This window comes from Salvelinus namaycush, chromosome 9 (genome assembly GCF_016432855.1).
Source record: "Salvelinus namaycush isolate Seneca chromosome 9, SaNama_1.0, whole genome shotgun sequence".
NCBI lineage: Eukaryota > Metazoa > Chordata > Actinopteri > Salmoniformes > Salmonidae > Salvelinus > Salvelinus namaycush.
Window position 1 is genome coordinate 43,764,617 of NC_052315.1, and position 13,090 is coordinate 43,777,706.

Here is a 13,090-nt window from a genome sequence, read left to right on the forward strand (position 1 = left end):
CATTGTCGGAACTAGAAGCACTAGCATTTCGCTACACTCGCATTAACATCTGCTAACCATGTGTATGTGACAAATAAAATTTGATTTGTGTGTGTGTGTATTTAGTGTTGAATGGGAATATATTGGATTAGAGAATGGATGAATTATTGTTACTTACCAATGTGATTAATACATACAGAAATGTGAATATTCAGTATTTTCATTTACAGTTTGTTCTCTCCAATTAATAATAAAATGGTTATTCCAGACCCATCACAAAATGTAGTGTTCGGCATTAAAAATGTACAAAACAAAATGCTTTTATTTCCACCATAGAGTTCGCAAGAAGCTAGTGCTTTAAAATGGCTCTTATCATAGGCTTCACTAAATTGTACATCAATACAGACATTCGAACACTTTCAACAATTATGCTGAATTCCAAATGTTAAGATTTACACACAAGTTAAATGTTGTGGACAAGAGATTCCATCAGCAAAATAAGGCTTTATTTTTATTATTTTTATTGTGTGAACCGACATGTCATTCATAGAAGCATTAAAAAAGTTAAGCTAACAGTAATACAGCTAGAGGAGGTTTGCTTCCGAGCCTCAGAGTTGTGGTGAACAGGAAGGTAAGGCCTCAGAGTGCAGGCCCAGCAGTCTAAACTATAGGAGAGGAGCCTGGCTGTTCAGCAGGTTACAGTACAGAGATAGGATTAAAGCATTAACAACTGACCCTATACAGTTAACTGCCAGTGCTTGACACAGAACGATTCCAAGATTACAACTCTGAACTCAAGGATGGGAAAGCAACTCACTGAGCTAATGTGGAGGTTAAGTCCTTTTTCATAAAACAAAACAAAAAGGATCTCTCTCCGTGAAAGGTGAACCATTTGCTTTCAAATGTGGGCCAAATTCTAGTTTAGACTTCTCATCAAACATGGCAATGTAGTCAACATTATACAACATTCATAAAAAGATTTGATAGTTTGAAAACAAATTTCAAGAGGGTTTTGTCACTGAAATAACACGATAGCTTGGCAACTTCCTTAGTGATGGCAAACTCAAGGACCCTTCTGCATAAGAACCATGGAGAGTTAGCTCTCAAATTGAAAATACAACCCTAAGACACCAACCTGGCTGAGACACACCTCCAGATTAGTCACATACATAAACACTCAGAAGCCTATATAACCTATAGAACCCTGCTTAGACATTTTAGAAATCTAGACAAACATAATTAGTGTGCAATGTTTCCCATGTTAGCAGTTAGAGCCTCCCCATCATACTTCACTCTCTTCCTCTTTTTCTCATCATTTGGTTAGCTGATTGTGACCTCTCTCTCTTTCGGTCTTTCTCTCGCTCCATGTACTCCGTGCTCATACAGTTAGGGCTACACTCTCCTCTCTCCCTCCATTCACTTTCACTGCTGAATGAAGCAGTATGTTCTATACTGTAAAGGGTCACATTCTGCTGCTATTCCAGTAGCCCTAGCAACTGCTCTCCTACGCCCAGAAAGTAGACTCCCTGTGCGATGCCAAAGAGCGGAGCAATGACCAGAGCGCGACATGTCGCTCCCTTGAGGAATGTTGCTGGGCCCTCTTTACTCCAGATCCGCCTATGGAAAGGTGAGAAACCTGCTGTCGGTGAAAGGTTTACACATACACATTGGAGCAGCAAACGTGTGGGTTTTCCGGTGCATGCCTTACCGTGTGCAGTCAACAATGCCACGGTATGTGTCCTCCCCCTCCCCCTTCTGCAAGGTCTGTATACGAGTCTTTATGACTGCCAACAAACACACACACAGAAATCAATGTCAACTCAACTGCCCTTCTTTATATAGTACAGACAATGAGGGCATCATTGTGCTCTGGGATTCCTGAGTTATTGATAATACCGTAGTTCATTCCATTGCACTTGGGGTATCATTTAATTGTAATCCGCTAAGTAAATTCAATAGCCTCTGCAACCCCAACCCAACACAGGATTCAGACCTTAAACTGTCCATTTTTAACATCTGCAGTGGCAAGAAAAATGTGAACCCTTTAGAATTACCTGGATTTCTGCATAAATTGGTCATAAAATTTGATCTGATCTTCATCTAAGTCACAACAATAGACAAACACAGTCTGCTTAAACTAATAACACAAACAATTATACATTTATGTCTTTATTGAACACACTGTGTAAACATTCAGTGTAATAACTGGTTGACCCGCCTTTGGCAGCAATAAACTCAACCAAATGTTTTCTGTAGTTGCGGATCAGACCTGCACAACGGTCAGGAGGAATTTTGGACCATTCATCATTACAAAACTATTTCAGCTCAGCAATATACTTAGGATGTCTGGTGTGAACCGCTCTCGAGGTCATGCCACAGCATTTTAAAATCGGGTTGAGGTCAGGACTCTGACTGGGCCACTCCAGAAGGCGTATTTTCTTCTGTTGAAGCCATTCTGTTGTTGATTTACTTCTGTTTTGGGTCGTTGTCCTGTTGCATCACCCAACTTCTGTTGAGCTTCAATTGGTGGACAGATAGCCTTATATTCTCCTGCAAAATGTCTTGATAAACTTGAATTCGTTTTTCCGTCGATGATAGCAAGCTGTCCAGGCCCCGAGGCAGCCCCAAACCATGATGCTCCCTCCACCATACTTTACAGCTGGGATGAGGTTGATGTTGGTGTGCTGTGCCTTTTTTTCTCCACACATAGTGTTGTGTGTTCCTCACAAACAACTCAACTTTAGTTTAAACTGTCCATAGATAAAGTAGCAACAGTGCTGAACTTTCTCCATTTATAGACAGTTTGTCTTACAGTGGACTGATGAACATCAAGGCTTTTAGAGATATTTTTGTAACCCTTTCCAACTTTATGCAAGTCAACAATTCTTACTCTTAGGTCTTCTGAAATCTCTTATATTCGAGGAATGGTTCACATCAGGCAATGCTTCTTGTGAATAGCAAACTCAAATTTTGTGAGTGTTCACATACTTTTTCCCAACCTACACTGTAAATGTTTAAATTATGTATTCAATATAGACAAGAGAAATACGATAATTTGTGTGTTATTAGTTTAAGCACACTGTGTTTGTCTATTGTTGTGACTAAGATGAAGATCAGATAAAATTTTAGGACTAATTTCTGCAGAAATCCAGGTAATTCCAAAGGGTTCACATACTTTTTCTTGCCACTGTACATAAGGATTAGGTGGTGTTATTGTGGGCATTACAGTGTAGGACTGAACAACATGTACTGCTCCTGAATAACGTGTATGTTACTGAATGACACTGTGAATACAGAGGTTTATCTCTGCTTTATGGCGCTCCCCCAGCCCTTCCCTGTCTCTGTCTCTCTCACCGTCCAGTGGGGTGACAGCTACAGCTGCCACTGATCCAGCTGTGCAGCCTGCCATGAAGGACTGCAGGAAGGGGGCCCGCTCCTGCAGGTCTCCATGGCTACTCGGCTCTCCTCGGCCCAGCGCATTCAGGTTGGCGAACATCGGGAAGTAGATCATAGAGAAAGGGACGTCCCTGGAAAATGAAAAATAACAGAGGTATGCCTCAGTCCACAGGAGGATTAACCCTGCCAGACATAACTGCAAGAACCTATTGATTTGCAGTACCAGTCAATTTTGGACACACCTATTCATTCCAGGGTTTTTCTTTATTTTTACTATTTAATACATTGTAGAATAATAGTGAAGACATCAAAAATATGAAATAACACATATGGAATCATGTAGTAACAAAAAAAGTGTTAAATCAAAATATATTTTATATTTGAGATTCTTCAAAATAGTCACCATTTGCCTTTATGACAGCTTTGCACATTCTTGGCATTCTCTCATTCTCTCAGCTTCATGAGGTAGTCACCTGGAATGCATTTCAATTAACAGTTCATTTGTGGAATTTCTTTCCTTAATGCGTTTGAGTCAAATCAGTTGTGTTGTGACAAGGTAGGGGTGGCATACAGAAGATTGCCCTATTTGGTAAAAGACCAAGTCCATATTATGGCAAGAACAGCTCAAATAAGCAAAGAGAAATCGTTACTTTAAGACATGAAGGTCAATACGGAAAATGTCAAGAACTTTGAAAGTTTCTTCAAGTGCAGTTGCAAAAACCATCAAGTGCTATGATGAAACTGACTCTCATGGGGACCGCCACAGGAAAGGAAGACCCAGAGTTACCTCTGCTGCAGAGGACAAGTTCATTAGAGTTAACTGCACCTCAGATTGCAGCCCAAATAAATGCTTCACAGAGTTCAAGTAACAGACACATCTCAACATCAATTGTTCAGAGGAGACTGCGTGAATTAGGCTTTCATGGTTGAATTGCTGCAAAGAAACCACTACTAAAGGACACCAATAAGAAGAAGAGACTTGCATGGGCCAAGAAACACGAGCAATGGACATTAGACCGGTAGAAATCTGTCCTTTGGTCTTGAGTCCAACCGCCGTGTCTTTGTGACACGCAGAGTAGGTGAACGGATGATCTCCGTATGTGTGGTTCCCACCGTGAAGCATGGAAGAGGTGTGATGGTGCTTTGCTGGTGACACTGTCAGTGATTTATTTAGAATTCAAGGCACACTTAACCAGCATGGCTACCACTGCATTCTGCAACGATACGCCATCCCATCTGGTTTGCACTTAGTGGGACTATCATTTGTTTTTCAACAGGACAATGACCCAAAACACACCTCCAGGCTGTGTAAGGGCTATTTTACCAAGGAGAGTGATGGAGTGCTGCATCAGATGACCTGGCCTCCACAATCACCCGACCTCAACCCAATTGAGATGGTTTGGGATGAGTTGGACCACAGAGTGAAGGAAAAGCAGCCAACAAGTACTCAGCATATGTGGTAACTCCTTCAAGACTGTTGGAAAAGCATTCCTCTTGAAGATGGTTGAGAGAATGCCAAGAGTGTGCAAAGCTGTCATCAAGGCAAATAGTGGCTACTTTGAAGAATCTAAAATATATTTTGATTTGTTTAACACCTTTTTGGTTACTACATGATTCCATGTGTTATTTCATAGTTTTGATGTCTTCACTTTTATTCTACAATGTAGAAAATACAAAAAAATTAAGAAAAACACTTGAATGAGTAGGTGTGTCCAAACTTTTGACTGGTGCTGTATTTTGGGCTTGATTAGCCAGTGTGCCAGTCAGACCCGAGATACACTAAGCACTGTACATAGAATGTAAGAGACAACTTATTTACAAAAAATGTCAAATGTTGAACAGAGGGATGCGATATGTGGTGTACGTAAATGAGGTAGCCTTCACCAGAAGTAAATCTGAAAGTCTTTGCCACGAACTAATCACCACTAATGAGACAATGAGACAAATCAGGCCTGACAGTGAGTCTAGCAGGTTACCTCAGTTCACTCAGTTCAGGACTACTCAGAACTGAGCAACAGAAACATGCTGTTGCCTATGTGAATTTGAGAGAAACAGAGAGTGTTTGACCTCATCAATGTGGCTCCTGCTCCCCGGTAGAGGCCAGGCAGGCCGCGTGTTTTCAGTAGCTCCAGGGTGATACGGATGGCAGTGGTCCGTGGTGGTGGGGCTGGCTGGGATGGAGGGGGGGCCACCAATGACGGCACTGGACCAGGAGCTGCAGTGGGTGCTTGGACCACTCTGGTTATGGCAGCTATAACACACACACCACATCAGTGTCAAAAAACTTCAGCAGTAGAGTCATTATCACTGCCTAGCACACACTGAGCTGTGGCCTAAGGACAAATGGTTCACAGAACTCACCCAACCTTCCTGCGTCTTGCAACTGGATCTTGAGCATCTCCATGGGTGTGGTCACTATCACCTGACACGTCCCCGCCCCACATCCTGCCAGTATCTCCCCCCATAGGGGCAACTTCCTGTGGGACACAATGACAGGGTTAGCAGGCTAATAAATAACACATAGCAATGGCACCACCATTTTGATAAATAGACACAGTGCACTGTAGCAATAGCACCTCCGATCGTCTGACTTTATTACAGTAATGTTATGTTAACTAAGTATTATCCATCTGATGACCTTTTTGCATAAATACAGTTGAAGTCGGAAGTTTACATACACTTAGGTTGGAGTCATTAAAACCCATTTTTCAACCACTCCACAAATTTCTTGTTAACAAACTGTAGTTTTTGCAGGTTGGTTAGGACATCTACTTTGTGCATGACACAAGTAATTTTTCCAACAATTGTTTACAGACAGATTATTTCACTGTATCACAATTCCAATGGATCAGAAGTATACATACACTAAGTTGACTGTGCCTTTAAACAGCTTGGAAAATTCCAGAAAATTGTCATGGCTTTAGAAGCTTCACATAGGCTAATTGACAATTTGAGTCAATTGGAGGTGTACCTGTGGATGTATTTCAAGGCCTACCTTCAAACTCAGTGCCTCTTTGCTTGACATCATGGGAAAATCAAAAGAAATCAGCCAAGACCCCAGAAAAAATATTGTAGACCTCCACAAGTCTGGATCATCCTTGGGAGCAATTTCCAAATGCCTGAAGGTACCACGTTCATCTGTACAAACAATAGTATGCAAGTATAAACACCATGGGACCACGCAGGCGTCATACACGTTCTGTCTCCTAGAGATGAACATACTTTGGTGTGAAAAGTGCAAATAAATCCCAGAACAACAGCAAAGCACTTGTTAAGATGCTGGAGGAAACCGGTAAAAAGGTATATCCACAGTAAAACGAGTTCTATATCGACATAACCTTAAAGGCCGCTCAGCAAGGAAGAAGCCACTGCTCCAAAACCGCCATAAAAAAGCCAGACTATGGTTTGCAACTGCACATAGGAACAAAGATCGTACTTTTTTAGAGAAATGTCCTCTGGTCTGATGAAACAAAAATGGCCATAAAGACCATCGTTATGTTTGGAGGAAAAAGGGGGAGGCTTGCAAGCCGAAGAACACCATCCCAACCGTGAAACACGGGGGTGGCAGCATCACGTTATGGGGGTGCCTTGCTGCAGGAGGGACTGGTGCACTTAACAAAATAGATGGCATCATGAGGGAGGAAAATTATGTGGATATATTGAACCAACATCTCAAGACATCAGTCAGGAAGTTAAAGCTTGGTCGCAAATGGGTCTTCCAAATGGACAATGACTCCAAGCATACTTCCAAAGTTGTGGCAAAATGGCTTAAGGACAACAAAGTCAAGGTATTGGAGTGGCCATCACAAAGCCCTGACCTCAATCCTATAGAAAATGTGTGGGCAGAACAAAAAGCGTATGTGAGCAAGGAGGCCTACAAACCTGACTCAGTTACACCAGCTCTGTCAGGAGGAATGGGCCAAAATTCACCCAACTTACTGTGGGAAGCATGTGGAAAGCTACCCTAAACATTTGACCCAAGTTAAACAATTTAAAGGCAATGCTACCAAATACTAATTGAGTGTATGTAAACTTCTGACCCACTGGGAAAGTGATGAAAGAAATAAAAGCTGAAATAAATCATTCTCTACTATTATTTTGACATTTCACATTCTTAAAATAAAGTGGTGATCCTTACTGACCTAAGAGAGGGAATTTTTACTAGGATTAAATGTCAGGAATTGTGTAAAACTGAGTTTAAATGTATTTGACTAAGGTGTATGTAAACTTCCGACTTCAACTGTAAGTACTTCAAGGCAGGGGTTCTCGAAGTGGAGTCCTATGCTGCCGTTTATCTCAATATCAAATCATTTCTGGATAACAATTAAGTACCTTACTGTGATTGTTTTCAATTAAGATTGTGCTATGCAGAAATCACTCCGCCATTTCCTGGTTGCTAAAACTATAATAATTTGCCTAATTTCAGTTTGTGACATAATAAGCTAGTTTAGTGTAGAGAATCATTGTACCATCTAAACCGCTGTGAAATATATTTTCATAACCAAAAATATTGTTGTTACAGCTGCTTGAAGCTGGTGCACAAAACAAAGTAAAAGAGACAAAAACAAAAGCATGGAAATAGCATACATAGAATATACAGTATCTACCGCTTCATAGAGTTGCTTTCAAGTAGAATGATAGATCTATAACTCACATTTCTGTGTCAATTTGGTTGGGTCGCCCACAAATCTACATATTGCCACTTTCAAATGGTCAAAAAGAAACAACATGGCAAAGAGCAATTTCTCACACAATTTTGCTAGGACTGTCTGGGAGTGGTCTGAATGGGGAGGGGAAAACTGAAAATTAGCTGTTATTGGCAGAGAGGTTTGGGATTCTCTTTCTTATTGGTCTATTAACTAATTGAGGTCACCAGGAAGGCCAAAACTCCATCCCACCAAAACAGGCTGAAATTTCAGGCAGCTCTTACACTAAAAGGGCATTATTGTCAATTTCCCAGTATTATTCCAACCTCATAGTGTGGAAATGTATATAAAACACAGGAAAATCATGTTTTTGACTGCACTGGGCCTGACAACAGATTAAACAAAGTTTGGCAGAGGGATCCGTGGAATAAGTTTAGAGGGTGTAATACAATACAATGTAATATTATTAATCTACAATTTATGTTCTTAACCATGGGCAACATGGGTCTGTGAGGGATATTGGTATCCACAGTAATCCACCAATTATCAATTCTGTTTTCCTTACCCAATTTTTTGTTCATAAATGCACTGTATTTCTTTTGCTTTAAAAGTGCAACGTTTTCTCTCTGCCTCAAGGAAAAATCTAAAGTTGCAGGATATTACCTTTAAAGCTGCAACAACAAAACATCTCTCTGCCACATGACAAAATCTGTAGAATTGCAGGAAATCCGCTTGAACTGCAACATTTTCTCTCTGATGCCAAGAGGTGTGCCTTTTAAAATGTTCCTTCCCAGGGCCCAAAACTTTGTTCCTCCTGGCGATGCACTGCCGAAGTCATAGTAAAACTCCTTATATGCTGATTTATGAGGGGGTCCCTGATGAAATTGCTATCACAAAAGGGGTCCCCGGCCCCAAAACGTTTGTCCCCGGCCCCAAAAAGTGTTTCTGTTTATGTATCTTTCAGTTGAATTGTGACAAAAGTGTAGGTGCTGTTCTAGGACTAAATGTGAGTTACCCATCCTTGGAGAGTTTCTGTCTGAAGATATCATTTGCTGCCAGTTTGATGGCTTTCTCTGGTGTGACAAGAGTGAGATTCACTACTGCACCTGAGGAGGGGTAATGGATTATAGCAACACAAAGTACTGTTAACGTCATACACAAAACCTTCCCCTGCACTGCACTGCCATATGATTAGCTCTAGGCTAGTTACTAACTGTGAGCGCTTGATTGGTAGGCCGTCATTGTAAATAAGAATTTGTTCTTAACTGACTTGCCTTGTTAAATAAAATAAATTAAAAAATACTTTAAAAAAAGTACAATACAAGGTTTACCGCAGTTATGTCAATTTAGGTAGTGTTAGCTAAATTCAAAACACAGAATTGTACATTCCATGAATCCAGGGAAATAGTACCTCTATACATCCCAAAGTAGCCTTCCATCTTAACGGTCTTCGTCAAACAGTCCAGCCTTCACATAACAAGGAGAAATATTAAGGTAAAATCAGTTTGGGTGAACTTTCTGAAGAATTCCATCCATGAAATTCATGATTTATTTTATAACATTTATAACTGATGCTTATTGACCATGCATAAACAATGAATACCTGAATGTTATGTAAATGTTGACTGCAAGTAGATTGTATGTTTTAATAATAATAAAAAATGTAAAAATGAATACCATGTAGGTAATTTGCATTTCCTTACAATACAGTGTCTTGTAAATCTTAACATAAACCCTACATAGTTGAATGTTGGTTGTTTGGTATCACTTAAACACAGCTACAAACACAAACATAATTGATGGACACTTTACTTTAATTGGTTCACATTGGGATTATACATTGATGTGATCAACTTCATGAGCAGCTACTAGATTGTTACTTAATTAAAAGACCATGTGTAGTCAGGATGCCAAAGGATCACTCCTGTGCCAACCAGTAACTCACTGGGCCAACATTCTGTCTTCACCAAGGTAAATATAGGCACAATGCCCACTCAACCCTGTTGCCATAGCACTGTCTTATCTGTACAGATGTATAGAGATAGATAGCTGTCTGTACTAGACAACCAGTAGAGCCAAGAATGTCAAGAAGTAATACCATTGAGCCAGGAATAAGCTTTTTTCCCTGTCGGATTTATTGTGAAAGCCACTCTGTAAATATAGCGCTCACCAATACAGCACCAAATGATTGTTTTGAATGCAGATGTGCAAAAACACATTTGACCCAATCTGCCCTCATGGACAGCTTAGTCGGATTACTTGTAAACAATTACTGTGTGTATGAGTCAAAACAGAACTATTTTCTCTTTTCTTCCAATTCAATAAACTGTATTCATCCCACAAGGGAAAACTCCCTCTTTCAAAAGGAGCGTCTCCCCGTCTCAAAGACCTCAAATCCCTGGTGTGAGTCAGAGGACAGGAAGTGTCTCAAGTCCCTTGTGTGGATAAAATAAAAGAGGAGCCAAGGCAGTACTCACATCCCGGTGTAGACTCGGGCACCCTGCTGGTTCTGTAGGCGGGTCTTAGCCAGATCAATAGGAAACACACAGGTCACACCCACCAGCCCTGCCACGCCCCCATTAATCAGCTTAGCAGGTAGGCTGCGGAGATGGAAACCACAAAACACAACCGAGGGAAACGCCGACCGAGGGAAACAAATCCATGCAAAAAACACAGACAAAGAGGAACAGATACATACAAACATACATACATACATACATACACGGAAAGACACAGACATAAACACTATGTAAATGCACAATGTTAACATAGGGCAAAACAAAATGTTTTCTCCTTTCACTCTATTGTTAGATTGAATCCTCAAGGTTCTAGGTGAAGAGATTGTAATTGTGTACCTAACTTTCTGCTCGGCCATGCTGGCTGTCACTGGGCTCCAGGCCCACGTCAGTTTCCTTCCTCCTCCTCCGATCGGCACACCTGCTTAGCCCCAAGGTATCACAACTACCGTACCCTTACCGGCCCACCTGACTCCAGCACAAATGCAGCTTGCCGCCTCTATGGTATCAATGTGGTGTTTGTTCTTCCACAGTGGGGAACCATTGGGGTTCCTCTCCGCTATAATGTGGCACCCACCACCTGAACTTAACCGGTGTCCTCTGGCCAGTCTTCCTGCTCTTCTGTGCTACACAGGAATACAAGTGGTCCCTGTCTGTTCCAAAAGAGCAAGGCCACACCAATGACATGGGTCAGGTTACCTTTTCCCATACCTCAGTATCATACAGAGGTCCTTTTATCTCTGTGTTAACTCTCTGAACTGCAGTGACAACTCTTTATAGCAATAGTTGTTCAGGGTATTGCAGAAATGTAATGTCCACAAACTGAATCAGAATTCTGAAGCCCATCCTGGTTATTATTGAAGCCCATCCTGGTCATTCATTACCAGGGTCCCAGATCTGTTTGCGCCATCATGCCACTCCTTGTCATGTTGGCATTGGACAAGGAGTTGAAGGTTAGCACAAACACGTCTGTTACCCAGGCAGGTCAGTCATAATACTGAGGCAGAATTTCCTGGGTCTCCCACATGTCTTAAGTCTCTCTAATCTTATTGCTAAAAGGGATAAGACTATTTGATCTACATAGGAGGGCAGAACTGAAAGATTTCCTTTTGCCGTGTATGAAAACTTGTAACATTGGTTTGACAACTTTTTTTCTGCCAACAATGAAGCTGGTCTGTACAACATTATTATAGATAATATTACCCAAGATGTAAAATTGACATCAGGTGTTCCCACCTCAAAAATTACCCTCTTCTCCTCTGTCCCCCCCTTACCCTTTTTTCCTTTCTTAATTTTTTCTCTCTCAGCTCCCTAACTAATCTCCCTCTTAATCTCCCCACCTCCATTCCCCTTCGGTCTATTTTTACCTCAGTAAACCTTCCGTCTATCCTCGCTTCTCTCTTCCTATTAAAATACAATCAATTCACCTTTCTCCATCTCTCACCTTTCTGTTGATTTCTCCTCAGTTCTTATCTTTCACCACAACCATCCTCCTCTTTTGAACCGTTCCTCTGGATCCCTCTCTTACTACAGCTCTGTACTTGCATTTCTAGTGCCCAATCACATTCTGCACATGCCTTTCACTGAGCCTCTCTGTGAAACTTTCTTTCAGCTCCGCTCCTTTCACACTAGTACCCTGCCAAAACACAGACAAGAGCGTCTACCCCACGCCAACCTCAAACCTAAAAGCCCCAACTTCTCCAATCTGCACCAGATCATCGAGCTCAGACAACATAGCTTGTTTTAAGTCTGACATTTTTCATTTTTTTTCATAAGAAAGATAGCAATGGGGAACTTACCCCTCTCAGTGCATCCCACAAGCAGGATCAAGCTGTCCACTTTTCTTTCGCTTCAACAATGTGTGCAGCAATGGTATTCAAGCGAGAGCGATCTGAGAGACCTAGTCGCCACTCAGGGGCCGTTGCACAAACACCAGCATTGTCCTCCTGCCTAAGTCCCTCCCTCTTGTGGTGACTCACTGTGACACAGCCCCGGCAACACAGCTCTGCACTAACGCAACGCGACATAAACTCTGCCTATAGTCACACCACAAAGCTACAGAAACTCAACTCCCCACTCACATAACATGCTGACTGTGCAAAAATATTGCTATTATAATCCACAAAAACCTGAGCTGCAATACTAAGGCACTTTATGTATTCAGTAGCAGCACAAACATGACATAATACCGCAGAGACCCAATATGAGCCACAACTGAAAGAGACACTGATATTTAAAATTCAATTAAACAACAGTAAACAAAAACGAATAGTTGAAATTCTATTCAAGCATTTAAAAAATAATTGTAAGAATAATATATAACTGAAACAACCAATGGAATAACAGCAACTCAGCATTACTGCAACAACTGATTCCACTAACACAAGCTCCACCCTGCCCCAACTGATTTATATAAGTATGGATTTTAGTAGTGATTTATGTTAATGAGAAAACAACTTCTGACATTGAAAATCAGTCACATCAACTGGCAAATACTTGCATTCCAGCAGTAAATGTCGCAAATACTTGCATTCCAAAAGTAAATGTCGCTTT

The 13,090-nt window shown here is 41.1% G+C and overlaps 1 protein-coding gene across 2 annotated transcripts; it reads right to left on the bottom strand.

The window, feature by feature from the left end:
• Positions 1 to 386: 386 nt before the first annotated feature.
• On the bottom strand, positions 387 to 12,409 carry LOC120053508 (mitochondrial glutamate carrier 1-like). 2 transcript variants are annotated; one of them, XM_039000638.1, is made up of 10 exons: positions 12,337 to 12,409; positions 10,877 to 11,190; positions 10,499 to 10,621; positions 9,433 to 9,488; positions 9,037 to 9,127; positions 5,737 to 5,852; positions 5,443 to 5,626; positions 3,334 to 3,506; positions 1,688 to 1,763; positions 387 to 1,596 (listed from the first exon to the last, which is right to left on the bottom strand). In XM_039000638.1, exons 2-10 carry the CDS (start codon positions 10,894 to 10,896, stop codon positions 1,455 to 1,457), a joined length of 981 nt encoding a protein of 326 aa, XP_038856566.1. In that variant the 5' UTR covers positions 10,897 to 11,190; positions 12,337 to 12,409; the 3' UTR covers positions 387 to 1,454. The 2 variants fall into 2 exon arrangements, with proteins under 2 accessions (XP_038856566.1, XP_038856567.1); XM_039000639.1 differs by lacking the exons at positions 9,037 to 9,127; positions 9,433 to 9,488.
• Between the last annotated feature and the right edge of the window lie 681 nt (positions 12,410 to 13,090).

Coding starts and splice junctions, on each gene's coding strand:
- LOC120053508 (XM_039000638.1), bottom strand. CDS start 10,896: ATGGCCGAGCAGAAAGTTAG. Junction 9,489..10,498: donor GCCCGAGTCTACACCGGGAT/GTGAGTACTGCC, acceptor TGTTATGTGAAG/GCTGGACTGTTTGACGAAGA. Junction 1,764..3,333: donor AGCTGTCACCCCACTGGACG/GTGAGAGAGACA, acceptor GTTTGTTGGCAG/TCATAAAGACTCGTATACAG.